The sequence below is a fragment of the Etheostoma spectabile genome, chromosome 12 (assembly GCF_008692095.1).
Source record: "Etheostoma spectabile isolate EspeVRDwgs_2016 chromosome 12, UIUC_Espe_1.0, whole genome shotgun sequence".
NCBI lineage: Eukaryota > Metazoa > Chordata > Actinopteri > Perciformes > Percidae > Etheostoma > Etheostoma spectabile.
The window spans coordinates 18,098,151-18,122,604 of record NC_045744.1 but is presented as its reverse complement, the minus strand read 5'-3'; the positions used below and the strand labels follow the sequence as shown (position 1 = coordinate 18,122,604).

The window sequence follows — 24,454 nt, the reverse complement described above, 5'->3', positions numbered from 1 at the left end:
TCTGACATGTCAAAATGTCACATAGGATAAACTCGTAAGTAAATCGAAATAAATATGTTATCATATTCTAAATGCATTCATAAAGTAGGTTTTATTTTGAAAGGTGTGGCAGGAAGTCGTGGGATTTTGTTTGGATGTTTTGACACTACATGGATACACAATATTTGGGTTTCCAGCCAACTAACTGCTGCCGTGTAGGCTATTGGAGGGGGCTTGGTTGAACCGGTTCACTTTTTAAATACTGGCGACGCTCTGTACAGTGTAGAGGTACGTTGTTATTTCGGAGGTTATATCATTCACATAAACAGACTGCCATGCTAACTTAGCTAGCTCTTTAGCTCGACAGCCTCTCACTGAGCAGGCTTGACAGCATCTACAAGGTTAGCTGTGCTCGGTCACTTGGCTAGCCTGTGCTTCGTTTCACTGACCTGCATCATCGACTCGGGGAGTGTCATTCTAACTTGAATATATTTAATACTTGAATGTATTTTTACAACGTAAATGAGTTATATAGAGGTAGGTAAATGACAGCAACTTTCTATTAAGCCAGCTCTCGGAGTAAATTACGCTATCTACCACAGTATGTCATCATGAAGGCAGTCAGTTTACCAGACTTGAAACGTAGTTGAAGTTGTTTAAACTATGTATGAAAAAGGCACATAAGTAGTGTGTTTTAGTGACAGAACAGCTCTTCTAAAGATATAGTTACTAAATATATAGTTACTAAAGATGTAGTTATTATAACGTTAGTATATTAACCTCTTTGTCATTACATTAACGTTACACACACCTGGAGGCTTTTCAGATACAGGAAGTGAAACCAACCACAGTAAAACTGCATAGTAAAGTAATTTGTTCTCTGTTAATATTCTGCTATTATTTAACATGAAACCACATGCACGCATACAAACAACACAAAAACAACACAAACACACACACACACACACACACACACACACACACACACACACACACACACACACAGCCATGTCTCCATCAGTGCCCCTGCAGGAGATGATTCGGGCCATCAGGTCAGCGAGAACGCAGTGTGAGGAGCGGGGTGTCATCCAGAGGGAGTGTGCAGCTATCCGGGCACAGTTCAGACAAGCTGACAATGGGGGGCGATCGCACAACCTGGCCAAGCTGCTCTATGTGCACATGTTGGGCTACCCAGCTCACTTTGGTCAGGTGAGGGGATTTTCCTAATGCCTGTCATGGGTTTGCTTGGGTTAAGGGGGTTAGCAGTGTGAGAAACCATCATGCAGCTGGATGATCTGGGTTTAGTTAATCGCTGAATTGTCCTTGTGCAACATAGTGGACCAGTCCCTATGTCCAATTATTATGTCCTAAGCACTGTCACAGACATTATCTCTGCTAAAAAAATTTGCATGATGGAGCTTGAAATACTAGAGCAATGAGACAGCACATTGTTGAATCATATTCTTAATAAAAAAAGCTATGCTACTATTTGTAATGTTGCTGCTGTGTACTTCTTGCTATATCAGACTTTCCGTGTCATTAGACCTATAGTTGTTAGCTCCCTTAAGCAAAGTCTGCAGCATTGCAAACCCATGTCAATAAAACTGGGCCACTGAATCCCTCTCAGCTCCAGGGCTGCTGCTCTGAAACTGACCTCCACGTGGAGTGGGCAAAGAGCAGAACATTTACCTTGGGGCATCAGTAGTGTCAGAATCTCAAGTAACTTCACATTTAAAGGAGTTGTTGCTCTTCCTAATAGATGGAGTGTGTTCGAATGATAGCCAGCCCTCGCTACAGCGAGAAGCGTGTGGGATATCTTGGAGCCATGATGCTGCTAGATGAGAAGCAGGATGCCAGCTTGCTCATCACCAACTCCATCAAGAAGTAAGGGCAGCCACTTGAACTTGAAATCTGAAATCTCATTTGAAAATAATCAGTATTTAATACTTTATTTTAACCGTGTTTAGCGTTTATATCCAATCAAATCGGAACTCCACCAATTTTACACATCAAAGTCTTTCTACAGGAAAGTCTTGGAAAGTATTACTGCATATGTGAAAAGAAAAGTTGTGTAGAGCTTTTAGTGGCTCCAGAAGGGGTCTGATAAAGTGCCTTAAGGGATTTCACTTGAGTTGGGACTGAAGACTACAAAAAATCTGGAAGTGTGGAGTTGGAAAGATTTGAGTTTACCAGACCTTTTGTAGCACGCTCTTCATATCTGCCAGAGGCTAGAAGCTTGAGGCTACATTAACAAACAGACTATCTGTGGTTGAGTTGCGTTGTGGGTAGTGTAGGCGACAGGTTTTGACATGGAGAATAATGAGCGGAATTGAATGGTCATAATTGACGATAGTACACTTTCATGTAAACAGAGTACAAATATTGTACAGAGAATGGATATTCTCATATGATTTCAGTAAAATGCCTAACATTGTGTGTGTGTTCCCCAGTGACCTTTCTCACAGTAACCAGTATGTGCAGTCTCTGGCTCTGTGCACGCTGGCCTGCATGGGTTCAGCTGAGATGTGCAGAGATCTGGCACCCGAGATTGACAGGCTGCTCCGAGCCTCCAACTCCTACATAAAGAAGAAGGTAGGGACCACCACAGGTTTCTTTTCCCAGCAGCACTTAGCATTGTATGTAAATACTGTATACTTGCTAGTGGTTTATGCTTTAGCTAGCCTTATTTATTGCTGTGATCCTTTCATTAATACAGTTACCCCAGTGTGAAAGATAAATTAAGTTTCCCCCATCTTTAAAAGCCAAAGCCCTTCATGGGGCGGCCTCTAGCTCACCCAGCGGCCCGGGTTGGAATCTGACCTGAAACCCTTTGCTGCGTGTTATCCCCTCATGTCTATCCACTGCCACTTCATAATAAAGGGAAAAGCCCCCCAAAAAATTGTAACCACTGTTTAACATGTAATAAGAAACACAAATTAAGAATTCATATGTGTATTTGATGCTCATTTGAAAGGTACTGACAAGTGTTGGGGATAATGTCTTATCCATTTATGCATTCATCCTGTTAAATCCCATCATCTATCATCTCAGTGTGATGTAGGATTACTTATCAGCCTATTTGTGATCTGTTTAAAACAGTTACCCCAATTTCACTGCTTCATCAACATCTGCACGCTCAGTGTAGTAATGATGTCACAGTGCTGATGATGACTTGCTCCACTGTTCTTCCAGGCTGCTCTGTGCGCTGTTCACATTGTGAGAAAAGTCCATGATCTGGGGGAGCTTTTTGTGCCCGCAGCTCGTTCCCTCCTTGCTGAGAAGAACCACGGTTAGTAGATCTTAACCACTCTTACCCGTAAGCTTGTCTCACAATTACCATTTCCAACTGTTCTCTATGGCTACCCCCATTTACCCCAGGTGTGTTGCATGGTGCTGTGGTGCTCATCATTGAGCTGTGTGAGCGGAATCCAGAAACCCTAGAGCGCTTCAGAAAGGTATGCTGGATACACACACACACACACACACACACACACACACACACACACACACACACACACACACACACCACACACACACACACATAAACACGTCTTGATCTGATGAGTTCAGTATCTCTTCATGTATGCACTCTGCAGTAATGTGTTTGTGTTGTGTATTCCAGACAGTGCCAGATCTGGTTCAGATCATGAAAGGTCTGGTCCTTTCAGGTTATTCTCCAGAACACGATGTGGCAGGAATCAGTGATCCCTTCCTACAGGTTAGTCTGGACTCCTGTCACTCATGGGACACTTTTATACCTTTTTATTAAATTCCTTCAAAGTGTTCACTGCATAGATTATGTGAGTCTGGACAGATGTGGATTCAAACTACAACTTGACGGGTTGGCGGAGGAATACAACCTAGAGGCGGTAATTCTAAGTTAAATGGATGATGGAACTCTGCACTGCATTACATTGGAGTTTAAACAATAACACTTAATTAACATCTTATCTTTTGTAATAAATCAGTAGTATTTTTAATTTTCCTGAATCTGTGAACAATCAGCAGACTCTGCTCTTAACCTTGTTTTCATCTCCATGTGAACCAGGAACCTTTGAGCACTTGGGTCAAAACAAAAGTGACTTGTTCTACCAAAACATGTCACTATCCTTCCTTTATGGCTCAGATTCAGTCTGATATAGGTACAGACTGGTTAGAAATTGTTAATGTGTTAATGTTTCTTACTTTCAGTTTCTTTCTTTCTCACTAACGCACAGATTAATCCTCACATCATTCCTCCTATTTTTGGTGATTCTGTGGACTAAAATAACTTGTAGTCCATCTGTTCACTCTCTCCATTCTCCATTCTCAGGTACGCATCTTGAGGCTGCTGAGAATCCTTGGTCGCAACAACGAAGGCGCCAGTGATGCTATGAATGACCTACTAGCTCAGGTCCAATGTTTACTTTCACACGAAAAAAAAAAACATCAGATACAAATTAGTTTTTTTGTTATTTTTATGTGCTTTGTTCTTTGTTTTGAAGTCAGAACATAGAAGTTATCCAGTGCCAAGTATTTTTTGTCTGTGTCCTTCCTATGATCTTATGGGTCACTGTTAATGCTGACTACCTAGTTAGTCACCTAGTTTGTTTTAATCTAAACATACTGGAACATGTAGAGCACATCACATCTTATGTGCCAGATGATGTGGAAAGACTTTCCCCAAACTGGTTGGTAGAAACAGCAAATGCACAAGCCTGAATCACGTCTGTCAAATGATAGTGGAGAAGCAAAAATTATTCTTTATACTCAAAATGTCACTTTAGTGTCTGTTACATATAAAGGAATGTATGTTGTTGTATGAGTAATGTACTGATGTGTGTTTTACCTGCCATACAGGTGGCGACCAACACTGACAGCACTAAGACTGTGGGCAACGCCGTGCTGTACGAGACTGTTCTTACCGTGCTAGACATCAAGTCAGAGAGCGGCCTCAGGGTGAGAGACTAGCAGCACTTCTCATTGTGTTTAACCACCATAACACTTAGGGAATAATGTTACCCAATCAATTAATAAATGCACACATGCGTCATTTCACTTGCACCACAGGTTCTGGCTGTGAACATCCTGGGAAGATTTCTCCTGAACAACGACAGGAACATTCGGTTAGTGTTGCTTCCCTTTCCAGCACGCTCTTTCCTCCTCACATTCCTGTTTCTCTTTCCCTTTACATCTCTTCCCCCATCGTTCCTCTCTTATCTCTCAGGGTCCTTTTACCTTTTCCATTCCACAAGGCCAACGGCAAACTCGTTGCAGCCAGAGAGAGAAACCTCCCCCCAAGCTGTTATCAGTCTGAGTTCACTAATCACTTTCCCTGGAGCCGTTTCTCTAGAGCCACACCAGAAGGTCACTGTCTGTTAATGCTGATCTCTCAATTTTGGGCCGTGTCATTTTTCATAAGGCAGTGTTGAGAGTATCAGGTTCCTTGGGGTTTTGTTTTGCTACTATTTTTTGGGGTTTGTCTCCATAGGGGTTGTGTGACCAGGCAGGTCCAGCTGGTTTTACCTGCAGGGCCCCTGATTCTCTCTGTGGCTGTTTGACAGTAATAGGACTGGTTTATTCCTGCAAGACCTGCCTGGGTAGATGACATCTCTCCTGTGCATACATACATATTGAACAGTGGAAAGACGAATTATTATGTTGCAGAGTTGAGAAAGTTAAGTTTATACAGCCCTGTCAATATTCTTTATTTCTAACTGATGGTTAGAATTTTATTTTTTACTATTTATTTGTTTAATATATTCTGCTACACTACATATTCCGACTCTAACTGACTGCAGCGTGAACCTCAGTGAATTCAGCTCACTCACAGCGCTTCATCATAATGCAGTTTGTGCTTTAAAAAAGGACATCTTTGTTTTTGGCTGTTCTGTATGCATGTCCAGGTACATTGCCATGACATCTCTTCAAAAGATTGTTGGGACAGACCACAATGCAGTGCAACGCCACAGGGGAACCATAGTGGACTGCCTGAAGGACCAGGACGCTTCTGTCAAGCGGTAACTTTCAACTCTTCTCTGCTTGTCAGGCACAGCTGGTATTCCACAGATGTTCAGTACACTGTTATGCTTTTTCAATACCATCCCCTAATGTGAGTTTTGAGAGAGTCTTCTGACATGATTTGATAAAAAAAAAAAAAAAATCATTTAGAAATAGAAATTAATCCTCCTAAATGTGGGAAACGTCTCAAAGGGTGTAATTTCCTTATTTTGTGTTTGGGACATTTTATGATGCTCTCATAAAAGTAATAATACAAACAAAGCGTGCGTGTGTATGTTATTATAGGGAAACAGTTGTGCAGAATGACACAATTAAGTTTTGTTTTCATAACTGTTTATTGATCCAGACCAGATAATCAAACTTTAAAATTAATGTTGCTCCAAGTCCGTTTCTCTTCACTGATCTTGTTCTCTGCTGGAGTGTATGTATGGAGTGTACGTGTATGATCCAGGGCACTCGCTGACAAGGAAAACGTTTGACCTCCCTTCCACAGACCATGGTGGCACACTTGCCTTTTGTATTTAGATTCAAAACAATGGAGGTGTCTTGGCAAGCTCTTGCTGTCTGAAAGCACATTAATATATACACAGAATTACTAACATTAATCCTCTTTGGCCAACTCTCCAGCCGTGCATTGGAGCTCTCCTTGGCGCTGGTGTCAGCCTCCAACATCCGCTCCATGATGAAGGAGCTGCTCCTCTTCCTCTCCTCCTGCCCAGCTGAGTTGAAGGCTCATGCTGCCAGCGGCATATTCAACGCGGCAGAGAGGTGAATAACACACCACAGACGCGTAAATGTGCACATACGTACATGATTGTAATACACATATAGTATCTATGCATGTATGAACACATACTGTACATTTGTGTGCGTGTGAATACATTTATGGTGATGCAGCTGTTTAGGCTGTAACAAAAAAGGTCTGTCTGTGTGTCTGTGTCTGCATGTCTCAGGCTGTGTCTGTCTCCAATCTCAATGATACCCGTCTCTTTTTGTGGCTCTCTGACAATGAATAGCCTTCTCCGTTTCTAATCTACGCACTCTACCTCTCGATGAACTTGATTTTATGGATGTGTTGTATGTGTGTCTGTCTGACTTACCACTGAGTGTGTGTGTGTGTGTGTGTCTCTCTGTCTCTGTCAGGTATGCACCCTCCCAGCGCTGGCACATTGACACCATCCTGCATGTCCTCACCACGGTAAATACAGACTGAGCCACTCACCCTGCTGCCTCTTACATGAGGTTCTCTCACTCACAACTCTTTTAACGTTGTCTACTGGTGTCCGTGATGCACTATGCCTTAGTGTAGATACCAGGGGTCACATGTGTGAAATCTGTGTATACATTAAGACACTAAATATGCCTTTGTAAACAAAAAATTTGACAAGAGAAGGCGTGTTTGTCATTCTTACATACATTCATCACCAGTTCTTAAATAGGCCATTTATCCTGGACTAATGTTTTCCATTTACTACATCCCTATCTTTCATAATGTGTGCCCCAATTTGGAAAGGGAATAAATAAAATCCACATGATTGGTGCAAAAGTCATGCTTACTTAATCCTTTGCACTGCTCTTTCAAAAGGATGGGTTGTACAGAAAAGGAGGTGTGGAGCAAGTGTATTAAAAAAGGGTAATGTTAGAGATGTGGCATGAATTAAAGATTAAACACATATCTGTAAATATTCTTTTATAATGTATATGAACTGTGATGGACGCATCCCCCAAGTGAGGTCATTGTGTCTGAGTGGGAAAGTGGGTTGACCCAAATACTTGGGCCAGCTGTCTAGCTAATGGAGTTGGGTGGGTGTGTTTTTACTCTGATTTCCACTCTGCCAGGCAGGGGGCGACGTGAGAGATGAAACGGTGCCCAACTTGATCCAGCTCATCACCAACGCCTCAGAGCTGCACTGTTACACCGTCCACAAGCTCTACCGAGCCCTACTTACAGACATCTCACAGGTGTGTGTGTGTGTGTGTGTGTGTGTGTGTGTGTGTGTGTGTGTGTGTGTGTGTGTGTGTGTGTGTGTGTGTGTGTGTGTGTGTGTGTGTGTGTGTGTGTGTGTGTGTGTGTGTGTGTGTGTGTGTGTGGTGTGTGTGTGTGTGTGTGTGTGTGTGTGTGTGTGTGTGTGTGTGTGTGTGTGTGTGTGTGTGTGTGTGTGTGTGTGTGTGTGTGTGTGTGTGTGTGTGTGTGTGTGTGTGTGTGTGTTAGGTTTAACTACATTTGTGGGGACCAAAAACCGGGAATACAGTATACTTATGGGGTCCTGACAGCTTTGTGGGGACAAAATGCTGGTCCCCACAACGTTAAAGGGCTGTTTGAGGAATAAGACTTGGTTTTAGGAGTAGGGTTAGAGTTAGGTTAGGGTGAGGGTGAGGGTGAGGGTTAAGGCTAGGCATTTAGGTTTGATGGTTAAGGTTAGGGTAAGGGGCTAGGGAATGCATTATGTCAATGACTGGTCCCCACAAAGAGAGTGAGACACACTTCTGTGTGTGTGTGTGTGTGTGTGTGTGAGATTACTTAAATCAAATCAAATATTACACAAGTGATGCTCATAATGTTTGCATACCATATATCAGAAAGAAAAAAATCATGTAATTTGGATTGAGGATAATTTTTGCAGCACAACATAAAGTGCACAATTCCCAAGAAGTTCCTTAAAAGAAAAGTCTGCGCAAGTCTTGAACCAAACAAAACTGGTTTGGTTCCATGGCACTGAGAATGGCTGAGCTTTCAGTTTGAAATTGGTTGATGCAACTATGTTTATTTGTGGAACCGAGACAGATGAGCAGTCATGTACTCATCTGCAGTGTGGTGTAGTTTCCCATCTTCCGCCACATTATCTTCCAGTGAATTCAGTAGCTCTGATATTTCAAATTGCTCCCAAAAAACTGCAAACTCCTGCAGTATTACTCTATGATCATATTTTATCGTGGGTAGTATTTATGTGAGTGCAACATTTGTCTGTGCAGCAATCCTTGGTGCAGGTGGCGTGCTGGTGTATAGGAGAGTATGGAGACCTGCTGCTGAGAGGAGAATGTCAGGAGACAGAGGCTGTTCAGGTACACGCAGCACAAACACAGTTTTATAGTACGATACAAATAAATATTAGTTGTAGTGATTCAACCTAGATTGCTAGATCATGACAATGAAGAGAAGAAACTTAATCTGCCATGTTTATCACTAGTTTCATTATTATAAAATAAGATCTCATTTTTCAGACTCTGTATTGACATATCTCTCAATCAGGTCACAGAGGACGACGTCCTGGACGCTTTGGAAACAGTTCTGCAGTCCCACATGTCGTCCCCGGCAACCAGAGGCTTTGCTCTAACTGCCACCATGAAACTGAGCACCCGCATCACTGATAATGTGGAGTAAGAAACACTTCTTCTCACTCATACCAAACAGCTGATCAAAGCACAGCAGCAAAAATGGTCAGTTGGTCACAACCAGTTAATGGTTACTTTGTCATGTGTTGAGAAAACAAACTATCTGGCCATTTATTGATGAAAAAAAACAACCAAACACTGTCGAATAGCATTTGAGTGTGATAATAACATTGCAACACATTTCAGTGAAGGGTAATGCTAATGAAAAAAAAACAATAGTACCATAAGAATTGGCATTTTGATACGTTGAGTTGTATCACGTAAAAAGCGGGTTGTCGATGTTGGCACAGCTTGGCAAAACTAATAGACTTTGATAAAGCTTATGAAATGTAAATGTAGTACGTGTACAGTGGGGCTCGAAAGTTTGGGCACCCCAGGTAAAAATTTGTACTAATGTGCATAAAGAACCCAAGAAAAGATGGAAAAATCTCCAAAAGGCATCAAATGACAGATTAGACATTCAAATAATATGTCACAAAAAGTTAGATTTTATTTCCATCATTTATACTTTCAAATAACAGAAAACAAAAAAATGGCGTCTGCAAAAAGCACCCTGCAGAGTTAATACGTTGTACCCCCCCCCCCCCCCTTTTGGCAAGTATCCCAGCTTGGAAACGCTTCTTGTAGCCAGCCAAGAGTCTGTCAATTCTTGTTTGCAGAATCTTCGCCCATTCTTCCTTACAAAAGTCTTCCAGTTCTTTGAGATTTATGGGCTGTCTGTCACGCACTGCTCTTTTAAGGAGTATTCATTTATAGTGGAAGGGTGCACCACAACTCCAGTGTCTCCAGGTCTTTCTGGATGGATCGTGCAGTCAATCTTGGGTTTGGACTTGCTTTTCGCACAATCCTGCGAGCTGTTCTGTCTGATATTTTTCTTGGTCTTCCAGATCTTGCTTTAACTTCCACTGTTCCTGATGACTGCCATTTCTTAATTACATTCCAAACAGAGGATTTTGGCATCTGAAAACGCTTTGCCATCTTCTTATAGCCTTCTCCTACTTTGTGAGCACCAACTATTTTCAGTTTCAGTTTTCTAGACAACAGCTTAGAAGAAGCCATGGTGCTGATTGTTGGGGCGAGGTCAGATGAGTCTGGGCATTTAAAAGCTTAAGATTGACATCACCTGGTCTTTCCAGACGATGATTGAGAACACTCCATGACACTGTCAGGTCTCAGCCTTCCAAAGGGCAGGGGGGGGGGGTTGCATGCTATAAACTCTGCAGGGGGCCCAAACTTTTGCAGATGCAATTTTTTTGTTTTCTTTTATTTTGAAAGTGTAAATGATGGAAATAAAAAAAATGTATTCGAATATTATTCAAATGTCTAATCTATCATTTGATGCCTTTTGGAGATTTTTCCATCTTTTCTTGGCTTCTTTATGCACATTAGTACAAATTTTTACCTGGGGTGCCAAAACTTTCAAGCCCCACTGTAAGTTTAGAACAGGTTTATTGGACAAAGAATTTAAAGGCTCTAAGAAACAATAACACAGGGTTGTTTAGAAATTACTCCTGATTCGGACAATTTCTGAATAGTTGGTGTAGTTTGTCAGCGGTCCCCTAACTGCTTATTTTTTCTCTTTACCACTGCCAGTCGCATAAGAAGCATCGTCAGCATCTATGGCAGCTGTATAGATGTGGAGCTCCAGCAGAGGGCAGTTGAATACAATGCCCTGTTCAAAAAATATGATCACATGAGGTATGCAACAGCACAATGAAGAAGTCCACTTTTCACATTTTTCACGTAATATAATATAGTTTCTGTTTTTAGAACAATTTTTCGTCTATATTGTTTTTACAGCAGATTTATACAGTTGATAGTAGAAGCCAATTGTTTTCTTTTCTGGCCATAAAGAGTTGAGATGTTCCTCCGTCTCTCTGCAGGGCAGCAGTGCTGGAAAGGATGCCTGTGATTGAAAAGAACTCCTCGGGTCATACCAACGGAGAGACAACGGGGGAGGCCATTAAAGACATCCAACCAGCCAAAGTCAAGCAGGGAGAGCTACTGCTGCCCCCCCAACCTGCTAACCAGGTACATTACATTGACACAGATGCATGATATACGACAGCTGGTTAGTCAAGACTGGACTTATGATCTCTGTCTAGATTTGCCAATTCAATTTCTCTGTATCTGATGTCATTTTTGTTGGATGACCTGTTGATTTTACTGATAACGATTCAAGCATCAGCTCTAAGCTGTCTAATGACTGTGGAACATTATGAACCAGTGTGTCAGCACAAGTCGTAAGTGTAGTCTTACAAAAGTAACTGCACTCTCGACATCACAAATACCTGCCTCTAAGTTAATGTTTGTATGTGATGAGCTATATTCTAAATATTTAAGTGTTACATCATCATACCCTCTCTTATGGGCTGTCCATAATAAAAAGGGGTTTCTCATTTGCATAGGGAGACTAGGTAAATGTCAGTACTTGATGCAAAGTATGCCCTTTTTCCACTGTCCAGGGTTTAGTTTGATAGCCTCATGTTTTATTTTTAACTGGAAAGAAGTCAATCTAACCTGTTAAGCAACAATGTTCTGTTGAAATACACAAATATCAAATACAGAGCTGAGGATACAGTTGTAGACGTTTGACTAAATGGCACAGACGTTTCTCGTTAATATCTAACTTTTGGTGACTTCTGTTATCTTGTTTCATGAAAATGTTTGTTCAAAGAACATTCGCATAGCCTTACTGTCCTTAGAAGCATTTGCTTAGAATACGCAGAGCAATGTGTTCTGTTCAGGTTAAGGTTCAACAGCTGCCACTCTGTTCTGACCTGGTTTTAACATCTGTCTGGAGTGATCGGATCACAAATGACAGCTCTAGGTGCGTGTGTTTTCACCCCTCTGTTGAATGTGTCTCCAAATGCGTCCTCAGTGCCCACTTATTATTGGAGCTCACTTCCCCTTTCCATATGCAAATAAATGCGTACATCCTTTCCATTTGCATATAGGCTGGTTGTGTGAGTGTGTGTAAACGTCAGTTTATGACATGCGGCTCAAACCCCCCCCCCCCCCCCAAATGTGTTTTTTGCGATCCAATTTAAATGCGTTCTAAGAGAGTTTTCACCTGTAATAGAGCTGTCCACTTGTGATCCGATCACTCAGGGTGGATGTTAATGCCAGTTGAAAACGGAGTCCGTTTTCTCTTCCTGTCTGTGGCTTTCCTCAGGTGTGTGATCTCTTGGACCTGCTGGGAGGCTCTGACGAGACTCTGCAGCCCAGCCCAGCAGTAGGCGCTCCAGTACCGGGTCTGCTCATCAACACAGCCAGCATTGCTGGAGGAGACCTCCTGGATCTGCTAGGAGTGTTAGAGCCTGCACCCCTCGCACCAGGTGTGACCCTCAGACAGACACGCACGCACACACACACTCACACACACACTCACACTCACACACACACCACACACACACACACACACACACACACACACACATACACACACACACACACTCTCACACTCACACACAAGTTTAGACTGAACAAAAGAGGAAATGATTTTGGACATGAAACTAGAGAATGCTAAATTTACGAGACTAAAACTTGTGTTAGCTCTTCTCAATCAGGCCATCAGATAATCCCTTTTTTTTTTGCTTAATATTTGTTTTAAATGCACTATGTTATTATATCTGTTCTCCATAGTTCTTACAGCTCCTACAGTGCCGGTGTATGAGAAAGACGGTGTGACTTTGACACTAAGTTGCGAGAAACAGTCAGACACGGGCCTGACAGTCACACTAACAGCCTCCAACTCCACTGAGTCAGACATCAGCAGCTTCACTCTGCAGGCCGCAGTGCCCAAGGTTTGTCTCACTACCTGTGGATAAAACACCCTGTCCCTCACAAGCTCACTAAGCACGCTTTCTCGGTCGACATGGACTTTTGGCTGCCAAGATTCACCAGAAAATTTAGCAGCTTGTGGCAGAGTAAACATATTTTGTACACAATTTCTGTATACTTTGTTACACCTACTGTCTCGCTTCATTTGACCAGTCACTTGCTTGCGGGGTGTAGGTTTGAGACCCTGTCATGTTCTCAATGGTAGTATTCTGTGCAGTAAATGGACCTGAAAAACATGCATGAGTTTTGGTACTTTAAACATCAAAGTTTAATTTGATCTCCCCCCCGCAGAGTGTCCAGTTACACATGAAGGCTCCAAGTGGGGACTCGCTTCCTGCAAGAGGCACAGCTAAGGTGACCCAGATGGTAGTCCTTAACAATCCAAACAAGGTGGGTTTGACACACACACACACACACACACACACACACACACACACACACACACACACACACACACACACACACACACACACACACTCACAGTCAGGTCAATCCGAAGTGTGACCCATCCCTCTTTTTGTGTTTGTGTGGGTGAGTGCGTGGCGCGTGAGATGTTCCAGTTCCAAATCTTCTTAAAATTCCAATTTTTCTTTTTCCAATTTCAATTTTTCTTACTTCCATCCCAGTTGAAGCAGTGCTGGTTTCTAGCTGCATCACACTATCTAAAATCCTTCTTCCTCCAGGTGAGCCTGAAGATGAGGGTCCGCATATCTTACACCAGCCAAGGATCAGCCTTTCAGGATACGGTCCAGATCGACTCCTTCCCTGGACTCGATGCTGCCGGCCAGTGACAACAGCCATTCAGTCCAACGGGACTATGACAACAGTCTGGATGAGTCAGCAGGCATCGTCTCTCACTGACGGAAGGTTTTCTGTGCTGTCTCACCCCGTATACTACCGTCAAAGCTGCAGTTTCTGAAATCCCTGATGTTTCTGGTGTTTTTACGACTGAAGAACCTCGTGAACTTGCATAGTTTCCCCCTCTGGAATCCAAGTGTAAATCTGACTGATGGCATTATTTAATATGGCACAAGCTTTGAAAATGCCCTTATGTTATGGAAATACTAAAATATCAGTCGTTATGGGATTTTTGCAATGACAACTCTCCATAGAAACTTTGTACCATCCATCTTGTTGTTTTTATTTTTTATTTTAATGCTACAGAAGCTGATTGTACTTGTTTCACTCCATAAATATGTACTTTCATGTGGCTCCTGTCAGTCAGTACACGCCACTAGATCAATTGTCACCACATAGAACTCCTTTACTCCCTTTCAAGTGACTTCCTTTATGAACTATTTGCCTTTGCCAGCTTCGGTTTGTTGAAAAGCAGCTAAACACTAATGACTCACTACTATTGTTATAAAATGCTCATATCCAGTACACAAGATTTTTACTGGGAAACACAAGGACATAAATGTGAGATTGAAGGGTGTAGGATTTTTAAACACAACCTTATTCTGGTTTCACACCGTTGCCACCACCTACCTTCATCAGTGTATCCCAAAAAAAAAAAAAAGCGTTTTTAAAAGCGGTTCCTTAGCCCGGTGGTTACCACCAAAAGTTCAGCACAGTGACCTCTGGACAACAGAGCAGAATCTGTCCATTAGGGCTGCACAATTAATCGCAATATGGACAAGTACAATATCTAAATCGCAGAGGCGCAATATTTGTTAAAGGCAAAATATGCGCAAACCATTCTGAATGAAGTATTGTGGTGCTGCAGTGACGTCACGGCCTACAAATCCTATACCACAGACTACAGAAAACATCTTTGTTTGGTACAGATCCACGCAAATAATACACTATAGTCAATGAAAATTAGAATAATGATACAAACATGATCATTCCCTAAATATCGTGAATCATATTGCAATCGCATTATCAGTCAAAAATAATCGCAATTAGATATTTTCCTTATATCGTGCAGCCCTACATGGGTGGCAATCACTTTCTACCCCTACCCCCGTGATCAAAAGTGCTTTGTCATTTAAATGACTGGAGGCAACGGGTTACTGTGGGCAGTGTTAAAGCCCCTTTATGTGTTGCATATTTGTCATGACTCATTCAGCTAAACAGCTCAGAGTATCCTCCTAATTAATTCTCCTGTGCCTTTCATCCTCTGAAGAACTGAGTTTTTCGCATGTATAAAAACAAATGCAATTACTGGTATATTTGGTCTTTGAGGCCAAGAAATGGTTTAAATGTAAGCGGTCATTTAACCATGTTTTTATCATTTCCATTCAAGCATACTTTTCCTAACCAGTATCTCCTATTCTATTGTTTACAGAGGCTCCAGAGTTCCTTTATTTTCAGAAGACTGTATAGTGATACAAGAAGAATGGCATGATACTGTGTACAAGATCTATAGTTCAGATTTTAAGTATATAAGCACAACTAACTAAGTTTATGAAAAATCTCTGATACAAACCTTTGTTAAAGACAAAACAGTGGGCAGGGAAGACATTTAGATGAAGACAGTGCATTGCCTCACTAATATGACTCATCTCATAACAATGAGCCTCCATTTAAAAACACTCTGGATACTGGATGTCAGCAATGGTGCTCTAAATGGACTTCAGTGCAATCTCTAACCAGACTGTTTCAGACCACTACCTTAACTAAGCTGTAAAGAAAAGACCAGGATGAGTATTCTGTCGTAAATTGTCTTTAAATCTTCGGTTTCATGTCATTTTCTAATAAAAATCAGTTTTCAGAATTGTCAGCAAGGGACTTGTCTTAGTGTCTGTGTGTATTAGAGGAAAACGCTTAAATCAACATCAGCATTTATTCACAAGCAAAAAGAACAGTGTTTTCAAACTTGTCTTTTGTATTGCATGGGTATGTGCATCAACTGGTCAAACTAAGATAGCCATTGTGGTTTTACAAAAAACATTTACAAAGGAATTAGAACATCCTTTTTTCTCGTTGTTGCTGTTGTTTGATTTATTTATTTTTTTTGCGTCTGTCCAGGAGCGTGGGGTTTCAGATCTTGGTGCTGAAACATGGTTAGACGGTGACGGGCACCTAAAGCGTTGGCACTCGCTGGCCCCATGACAAAAGCGATTCATGACAGGGAGGAGAGGTGTATACAGGGCCTGTGGAGTGTTGAGCCGCCTCTTAGCGCCAACACAAGATGGAGCACTGAGCCTCCCTGGATCTTGTAGTCTGCAGCTGTCTTCTCATCATTCCTGGGAGCAAAACAACACAGGAGAGCCCAAGATGGTTTAGAGAACACTTGTGGAGTAATAACAGCATGTCACAGTAACTACAGAGCAAGATAAGTTAATGTTGGAGGAACTCACATCTGTTTTCCACTGTAGATGAGTCTCTGTTGCTGCGGGGGGATCCCCTCTTTCTCTTCCACCCTCTCTTTAATTCGCTCCACCTTCATGTACATATAACAAGACATTTAGTAAGGATAGGGTGCCTCGAGAGTCAACAGAATACAGGTCAGTGTGTCATTTCTATCTTATATTTCACCTTGTCTGTGGGCTCGATGTCAATCTCGATTTCTTTCCCAGTGAGAGTCTGAAACATAATAACATGATCACACCAACAGCTTTGGTTTCTGAAATTACACATACAGTCTGAAACTACTTTATAATCTACACAAGGCAGAGTTCACATGGAGGAAGAAAAACCTGTCCAGTAGTCAGTGTACACCAAATTCTATGACGTCTCAGATGTTAAGCTGTATTGTCAATGCAAATGCATTGTCCACACGTTGCATTTGCAAGGATATAAAAACAGACACCTGCAAATATTTAGCTACAATGGAGAAGCTAAGATCCAGAGAATGTGTGGCATTTCGCCTAATAAAAAAAAAAAATCACAATTTTTTTTTGTCTTTCGACCAACCAGCATATTAAGATGTATCTTCCGGCCATAGTATCGTAATAACAGAAACTGATGTCTAGTAGTGGTCTACTATCTTCCAGCTTAACGGAATCCTAAAGGTCCCACATTTTGTGCAACACCGGCCAAGGAATAGGCTAACCTGCTTTGGTGATGCGTTTAAGTTAGCAAGCTATCAAATAACAACATAGCTACTGAATGGCGACGAGCGTTACCCAAAACAGCAGCATGTGGATAGCTAGTTGGTAGTCCACTTAATGTTGAGCCAAAAACCAGGCAGACGTTTTTAAATGGTTTAGTATAAAATGATATACGTGTACGTTAGCTACATTATAATAAATTACTGCGCCCGGCCAAAAAATAAGTCAGCGAACCGGGTCAGTTGCGTTAGCGGGCTAACGTTAACCCAACAGCAGCGACGAGCCAGCGTCGCGTGTAAACGTACGTACAACAATGGTCTTACCTTCACTTTGATCAGCATCTTGAATAAACAATGTACAACAACTCGAAATAATATGTACTGTTAACTGACCAAAACACTTGATATACTTGCAAATTACAACCTCCTTCTCTGTCTGGCTTGAATTTACTTCCTGTGTACAACGCTAAGCGCTCCGGACGTGATGGCGTCAAACAACACAGAAAGGTTCCGCTCTCATAAAAAAAAAAAAAAAAAAAGAGAACAAAAGAAAAAAGAAACCAGCTAGCTTCTAAACTCACAGCAGCTTTTACATGGACAGCAATATTTAGGCCTACATAATTTACTTATAATTTGTTTTTGTTTTTTTACAATATCACGCTTTAGAAATATTTCATTACAAGTCAAAGTAAAATTTCACATAAGAAAAAGTATCAAAATATTAGCAAAAAGAAAAAGTGTGCTTTTACATTACTGGATCCTTACTGCTGGCAGTAATATGTAAGCATTTTAATATTGTAGCTTGTCCAGGTGGAGCTAATTTTAAAACTTACTGTTGAGTAATTCCATCTGAATCATTGTATTATTGTATAACCTGTGGTGTAGCCTATGTCGAATATTATTCCGTAAAATAATGAATAACTAGGGCCACGTTCAGCCCCGACAAAAGACAGCAACACGTTGTTGTTTTTTATTTACCACAAGTTTACAGATACCTCTCTGCTGATTGGCTAGCACCTGTGACACAGCCAATAAACAAGGATTATTTAACTGTCGGTATTATCTTAAAACCACACACCGTTTCACACCATTCCAAGGTGTTCAATGAATGCTGTAGAATAAATACAACATTTGACTCTGAAATGTAGCAAAGTGGAGGTATAAAGTATGGTACACAAATCAGAATTGTAGGTTAGCCTACTCTATGTACAATAAACTACTTTAATAAAGGTACAGTTAGGTTCCTCTTTATTTAGAAGTTGTCAAAATTAACACTGCAATAAACTGCACATGGAATTGTGAGAATGTAAAAAAAAAAAAACTCAGTGAATTGAAGAGCAGGCCTACTCCTACACAGATGTTAATCATTACGCTAATTTGGCAGGATGTCTACAAATAGTAACACTTCCAATGTGACCTGAATCATTCAGTCATGGCGGCTCAGCTCTACTTTAGTGTGATCATCGTGGCTGTTTTTGCAACAGCTGATGCTACTACAGGTATTTGCACGTGTATGTTGTAATGTGTCATCACCCTTAGCTTGGTGTTTCAGAAACCGGTGTCATGAGAATTTGTTTACAGATATCAAAGTAGTCTGTGAAGAAGACTCAGTGAGAATCACATGGAGGATCAATGTAGAGTTGGTGCCATATGCATCTCGTCTCTTCCTTGGAAGCTGCTTACCTTCTAAATTCAATGTTCTACCCAACGGTGACGGGGAAGTACACTTCAACTACCAACTAGTTGACTGCAAGTTTAAAAGACAGGTAATGTAACTTATTTTTACCTTAAACAGCTGTCTCTTTAGTGTCATACATGTTTTGTTTTTTTCTACAGATGAAAGGAAAGCGTCTTATCTATCAAAATGAGCTGACTTTCAGACCGAATAAAAAGTCCAAACCTGCTGCCTTTGTGTACCCCATTGAGTGTGTTTACAAAAGGTAGGAGTCTTTTTGGATAAAATGTCAGTTTAAAATTGAAATGTGAGATGAGAAAATATTTCTATTATATTTTAGTCCTGGGGGTTGGGTCCCCACTTTCCTGCACTCTGGATCCAGTTTTTCCGAAGGCCGAGGCCGGCTAGTTTTCCACATGGAACTCCTCAATGGTGAGTTCTCAGAGGACCAAAAACAAGGGGAGACCCAAAGACACGTGCTAATCCTGTTTTACTTTCCTTTACAGAGCAATTAACAAGTGTAGCAAAGACAAATGTCATCCCTCTGGGCTCGTTCATGCCAATATGGGCGGCAGTGGAGCAGAAGTCCCATCAGCCCTTGCTGTTGCTCATGGAGGAATGTGTGGCCGCCACTACACCAGAGCTGCAGCTTGACAGCCCGGTTTACCCCATCATTGGCAATAAGGGGTATGATTTTTAGATATGGATTCAATTTCACAATTTTCTAGAATTAAAAGTCTATATCTTGAGTTTTACGTTTTCTTCAGGTGTCTTTTGGAGAGTATGAAGACAAACTCGGTGTTCCTCCCTCGCTACCACTCGTCTGCACTCATCCTTTCACTGCAGTCCTTCAAGTTTGGTCTTGGAAAGGAGGTGAGAGGGTAAATGGTTACTGCTATAGGGACTAACTTGTTCATAACACACATTGACTTGATGTGCTCCTCAGGTGTACATTCACTGTAAACTGGTTGCATGGGATCCTGAAGTTTTTGATGAAAGCAAGAAAGCCTGCCAATATGTAAAGGAAAATCGGAGGTAATTAAAGGATCATTTAAGACATTTTGAAAAATATTGACCTTCTTGCTTCAAGTTAAATGACATCGCTAGAACTGGAGGAAAGTATTTAATCTTGGTTTAATGCAACATGAGTGACTAACCCACCTTAAATACCAAACTATCCTAACTTTTATCAGCATTGATTGTATAAAAATGTAACTACTGTATATTTGAATGCACTATACTGTAAATGAAAATTGGATAATTGCATCAAGGTTTCTTCAAAAGAAACACAAACTCATCAACTCTCTATAGAAGAATTAGTCTTGCTTTTCTAGACCTTCATCCTTAGTGCTTCAGAGGGGATCTTGCTAGTCAACAGAACATTTCAGGATGGGGGGGGGGAAACATACTCTGGTTTATTGGCATACAACCACAGTGCTACTGCAAAATGGCTTAGTGAAGGAACTTTAACTTAGACAATTATGTGTCACAAGTTGTGTTTAGTTATGCGACAGAACTCTGATTTGACAGTCTAGCTATCAATTAACCCTGCAGAGATCTGAGGAGCAGTTAAGCAGTCCTCAAATCAGTTTAAGATTCCAACACAAAGAAAGCGGATGGTAATAACATCTAGTAGAATTTCCGGCGACAACAGTGTAGGAAGTGGAATGTCGTGGATACAGATCATAGAGCTAATGTTAATGACTTAATTTTTTTTTTTTTTACCTGAAATCTCATGCCAGTATGCCTAATTTGTGTAAAATGCCATGCTAACTTTCTGCAATTGCTCCTGTTCTCAGATGGGAACTGTTTGATGACCCTTCTAAGAGTTCCGTCTGTAGCTGCTGTGATTCATCCTGCACACCTCGCTTAAAAAGAGATGTTGAATGGGGTATCACTCCTCTGCCAATTTCTTTTTTTTTTTTTTTTTATATACTTTTTTTTTTTTTTTTTTTCTTTTGCGGTTTCCTCATGACGTCATCTTTCTCATTTCAGAATCCAACGGCTTTAGTCACAATTCTGTGTTGGGACCCTTGATCATAATTGATCCATCTGACTCAAACGCCCACGACATATTGGAGGTGTCTCTTACTCCAGCTGAGGTGCAATGATGAGCATTTAGGGTTTAAGGTCTTTATATCCTGAAACTGTCATGTTTAAACACATGACTGAAAATGGATATGGACAACAAATTAAGTTCTCAACTGAAGGTCCAGCTCAAGATGATGGACACTCTGATCACAGCGGAGGGGCCAGTAGCGGATGACCTCGGCCTCCTGACTTACAAGACTATTGATCAGCTTTGCATGATATGAAACTGTTGACTAACTTGAATTGTCAGTCATAAATCTTAAACTCTCTGTACAAATAAACTTGGTGTGAACTTCAGTGAGCTTCTAGTATTTCTTTAAATATAAAAAGCTGTCTTCATATCATAAACCCTTCAGGGAATGATACAGTATAAGTACCTAGACTTTAAAGTCTGTCACACGTCTGAGCTGTAATATGCTACACCATTACTTGCTGTGTTAATATCAAAGCCTGTAAACTATCCTTTTCCCATCACTTAATTTTGGCTATACAGTTAAAGGAGCAGGTGAATTATTTCAGTCTGAGGAAAGACTGGAAATTACAATGTGGCACTCAGACCTGTGTTTAGAATGTAGTCCATGTGATTTACAAGCTCTAACACATGAATGGGGATACAGACTAAAGCTCTTTCTGAAAATCATGCTATATGTTCTGATAATGCACTAATGCAGCATTGCAACAAATCTATCAGCTTAACAACCCATTAAAGGGTTCCAGTTTATATTAAAACCTTCTGAATGACAAATGCAATTTTGGACCACAGTGCCCTGCATTGCAATGTAGCATTGGGTAGTCTTACTTTCTGGTCCTTGAAGTTAAAATCAATATGTGGGTGCAAGTGCTGAAGACAAACTATCCACTGATCACACAGTTTACAACTCAACCAGTATGCAAGGGTTGCACCGCCAAAGAAACCGTTTAATACCTTGTTTCCTCACCTTGCCTATCAGTGGGATTCTCTTATGCTAATATAATGTAAACAATCTAAGCACGGTACATGTTAAAACATATGTGTGGGCGGCCATATAGCTCAGTTGGTAGAGTGGCCGTCCATGTGTAGAAGTTTGGTCCTCGACGCAGCGGGCCAGGGTTTGACTCCAAGCTGTGGCCCTTTGCATGTCTTTCCCCCTTTCTCTCCCCTTTAATATCTTCAGCTGTCTGGTCAAAAATAAAGACTGAAAATGCCCCAAAAATATCTTTAAAAAAAGCTATATGTGAATTGTCACTTCATAATGTCTTTTTATGTAAATTATGAAAAGTAACCCGTTTCCACAAAACATGACATTGGTTACCATGCCGGTGATCAAGCTGCACCATATCAAAATGAAATGGGTCTCATGTGTGATGCAATGAGTTGATTTCCAAGCTGTAATTAGATTGATGGCCGCTGCACCTGAGACTGTTGACACACACCAGGTGAAAGCGGTTTTCTTGATTAACCTCTCCCAGTCAAACGAAATAAAAGCACCCTAAGTGTCAGCAGCAGGCATCAGTCATGATGGCTTTCTTTTGCCAATTTGCCCTGCTTTTGAGCTTGTCAGCGGCCATGTCTGTCTCTGCAGGTAATATTGAGGTGGAATGCGAGACAATCTATCATCTTTATCTGAAATTGGGTATACACTTGAGTTATTTGTGCTTGTGTCCTTACAGACATTAAACTGGACTGTATGCCAGATTTTGTGAGGCTGGTGTGGACGGAGAGCAAATCCCAGGCTGACCTATCGCTCTTTCGTCTGGGTAGTTGTTTTCCTACCAGCTTTTCAGCCAGGGATGTGGTTTTCAATGTGGCGTTTAATGATTGTAACTTCAGGAGAATGGTGAGTATCCCAGTAATGCCAGCGAACTTTCAGTTCAGTATTTCTACAGCTTTAGTGACATTTGTGTCTTCCATAGGTTACTGGGGATCAGCTGATGTACACCAATGACCTGACCTACATTTCTTCTGATTCTCGTTTTCTGGCCTACAGTCACCCAGTTGTCTGCACTTTTCAGAGGTTTGTGTTCATACTACTGCAATGGTCTACATATACAGATGTTTAATGGCAGGAGTTCACTCTGCTTTATTTTGTGCAGGCCCGACAACTGGTATCCTCTGATTTATGAACCAGTGTTCAATACCTACGCGTTTGGTGATCTTGTGTTCCACATTGGACTCATGAATGGTGGGTGTAAAACATGACATCACGGGAAATGAAAGCTCTCACAGTGACTTTAACTTACTGACACTGTCTACTGCTGTAGATGACTTCTCAGGCCCTGCTACATCTACCATCTTTCCTCTGGGCTCCATGATCCCCATCATGGCGAGTGTGGCACAGAGGAACCATCAGCCCATGCTGCTGTTTCTTGAGGAATGTGTAGCAGCTGACACACTGGAGCTGCAGCCTGAAAGCACTGTATATCCGATAATCACCAATAAGGGGTACTCCTGTTGCACTGGCAATAAAAATGCTGGACTGACTTGCTTTTTGTCTGGAAACTAAAACTTTTTTTTTTTTTTTTTTTAAACACAGGTGTCTTGTGGACAGCACAATATCACGGTCCAGGTTCGAGCCGAGGAAAACGTCCTCAGAGCTCCGCCTATCCCTTCAAGCCTTTAGGTTTGCTCTCGGAGAAGAGGTAAACTAGTCTCAATTCTAGACCATATATATTATGCATGTGCATCTTTTAGATGCGTGACTTTAAATACTAAAAACTTGTATGCCTTGCAACCTGCACTCTTCAACTCCAACAGGTGTTCATCCACTGCAATCTTGTAGCTGGAGAGCCCAATGGTCTTGATGACACCAAAAAGGCCTGCCACTACGTCAAAAAGCATGGGTAAATATAGCAGAATTAGTTTTAATGACTAAGGGCTTGCGTTATTTCGCACTGGCACAGTTTTCGGATGCTGCAGACACATTGCAGCATGTCGGATTGTGGATTAAATGACATGTCCATGGAACAATTTTGAATGACTCTTTCTTCATCAACTCAGTTGGCAGCTGCTGGACAACTCTGCGTTAAGCTATATATGTGACTGCTGTGACTCTAGCTGCAAGTCCAGGAGGACAAGGAGTTTAGCATCAGGTATCTACACAACTTCTGCTTTATCAAACTAGTCTCATTGTGCTGTACTAAACTTATGTTTATATTCTCCCCAGGGAAGCATGAAATATTTGAAAAAGCAGTCCTTGGGCCACTGATCATTACTGATCAGAATTCCTGAAATATCTGAGGTGGGCAAGTTGTTGTGCATTTGAAATATACTTTTAACCTCAACTAAACTTTTTTTTTTCCATTTCTCCAACAGGCTTGGCTCCAGGATGGGTCCTACAATCTGGCTTGGATTTTATTTCAGTGTGAATTTCAGATTGTAATGTGGCATTAAAGAGAACTGCATTTTACTTGACAGCTCAAATGATTAAGTGTGTTGTGTGATTCTCAAAGCGCTTAATTTCATGACTCGTGTTTTCTTGAAATCAACTGAAAACCTA

At 41.3% G+C, this 24,454-nt stretch overlaps 4 protein-coding genes across 5 annotated transcripts; 3 read left to right on the top strand and 1 right to left on the bottom strand.

Moving 5' to 3' along the window:
* Positions 1-274: 274 nt before the first annotated feature.
* ap1g2 (adaptor related protein complex 1 subunit gamma 2) lies at positions 275-15,940 on the top strand. Of its 2 annotated transcripts, none has more exons than XM_032531123.1 (22): positions 275-516; positions 986-1,188; positions 1,739-1,863; positions 2,430-2,571; positions 3,172-3,268; positions 3,358-3,434; positions 3,602-3,697; positions 4,292-4,372; positions 4,819-4,917; positions 5,029-5,084; positions 5,865-5,978; positions 6,607-6,747; positions 7,123-7,177; positions 7,819-7,941; positions 8,953-9,042; positions 9,230-9,357; positions 10,966-11,070; positions 11,256-11,403; positions 12,548-12,710; positions 13,027-13,178; positions 13,507-13,605; positions 13,899-15,940. In XM_032531123.1, exons 1-22 carry the CDS (start codon positions 483-485, stop codon positions 14,004-14,006), a joined length of 2,436 nt encoding a protein of 811 aa, XP_032387014.1. In that variant the 5' UTR covers positions 275-482; the 3' UTR covers positions 14,007-15,940. The 2 variants fall into 2 exon arrangements, with proteins under 2 accessions (XP_032387014.1, XP_032387013.1); XM_032531122.1 differs by having other exon boundaries at positions 13,018-13,178.
* Positions 15,941-16,168: 228 nt separating this feature from the next.
* Positions 16,169-17,728, bottom strand: nedd8l (NEDD8 ubiquitin like modifier, like). The gene is made up of 4 exons (XM_032531126.1): positions 17,537-17,728; positions 16,699-16,746; positions 16,521-16,603; positions 16,169-16,406 (listed from the first exon to the last, which is right to left on the bottom strand). The coding sequence occupies exons 1-4, from the start codon at positions 17,552-17,554 to the stop codon at positions 16,283-16,285; spliced, it is 273 nt and encodes a 90-aa protein (XP_032387017.1). The 5' UTR covers positions 17,555-17,728; the 3' UTR covers positions 16,169-16,282.
* An 809-nt stretch (positions 17,729-18,537) lies between these two features.
* Positions 18,538-21,057, top strand: LOC116699710 (zona pellucida sperm-binding protein 3). The gene is made up of 9 exons (XM_032532422.1): positions 18,538-18,711; positions 18,794-18,978; positions 19,049-19,152; positions 19,228-19,319; positions 19,394-19,574; positions 19,655-19,760; positions 19,834-19,922; positions 20,687-20,778; positions 20,883-21,057. The coding sequence occupies exons 1-9, from the start codon at positions 18,645-18,647 to the stop codon at positions 20,996-20,998; spliced, it is 1,032 nt and encodes a 343-aa protein (XP_032388313.1). The 5' UTR covers positions 18,538-18,644; the 3' UTR covers positions 20,999-21,057.
* A 1,366-nt stretch (positions 21,058-22,423) lies between these two features.
* On the top strand, positions 22,424-24,381 carry zp3f.1 (zona pellucida glycoprotein 3f, tandem duplicate 1). The gene is made up of 10 exons (XM_032531597.1): positions 22,424-22,540; positions 22,629-22,795; positions 22,872-22,972; positions 23,052-23,140; positions 23,220-23,400; positions 23,492-23,597; positions 23,713-23,798; positions 23,956-24,047; positions 24,122-24,196; positions 24,271-24,381. The coding sequence occupies exons 1-9, from the start codon at positions 22,474-22,476 to the stop codon at positions 24,184-24,186; spliced, it is 954 nt and encodes a 317-aa protein (XP_032387488.1). The 5' UTR covers positions 22,424-22,473; the 3' UTR covers positions 24,187-24,196; positions 24,271-24,381.
* Positions 24,382-24,454: the final 73 nt, after the last annotated feature.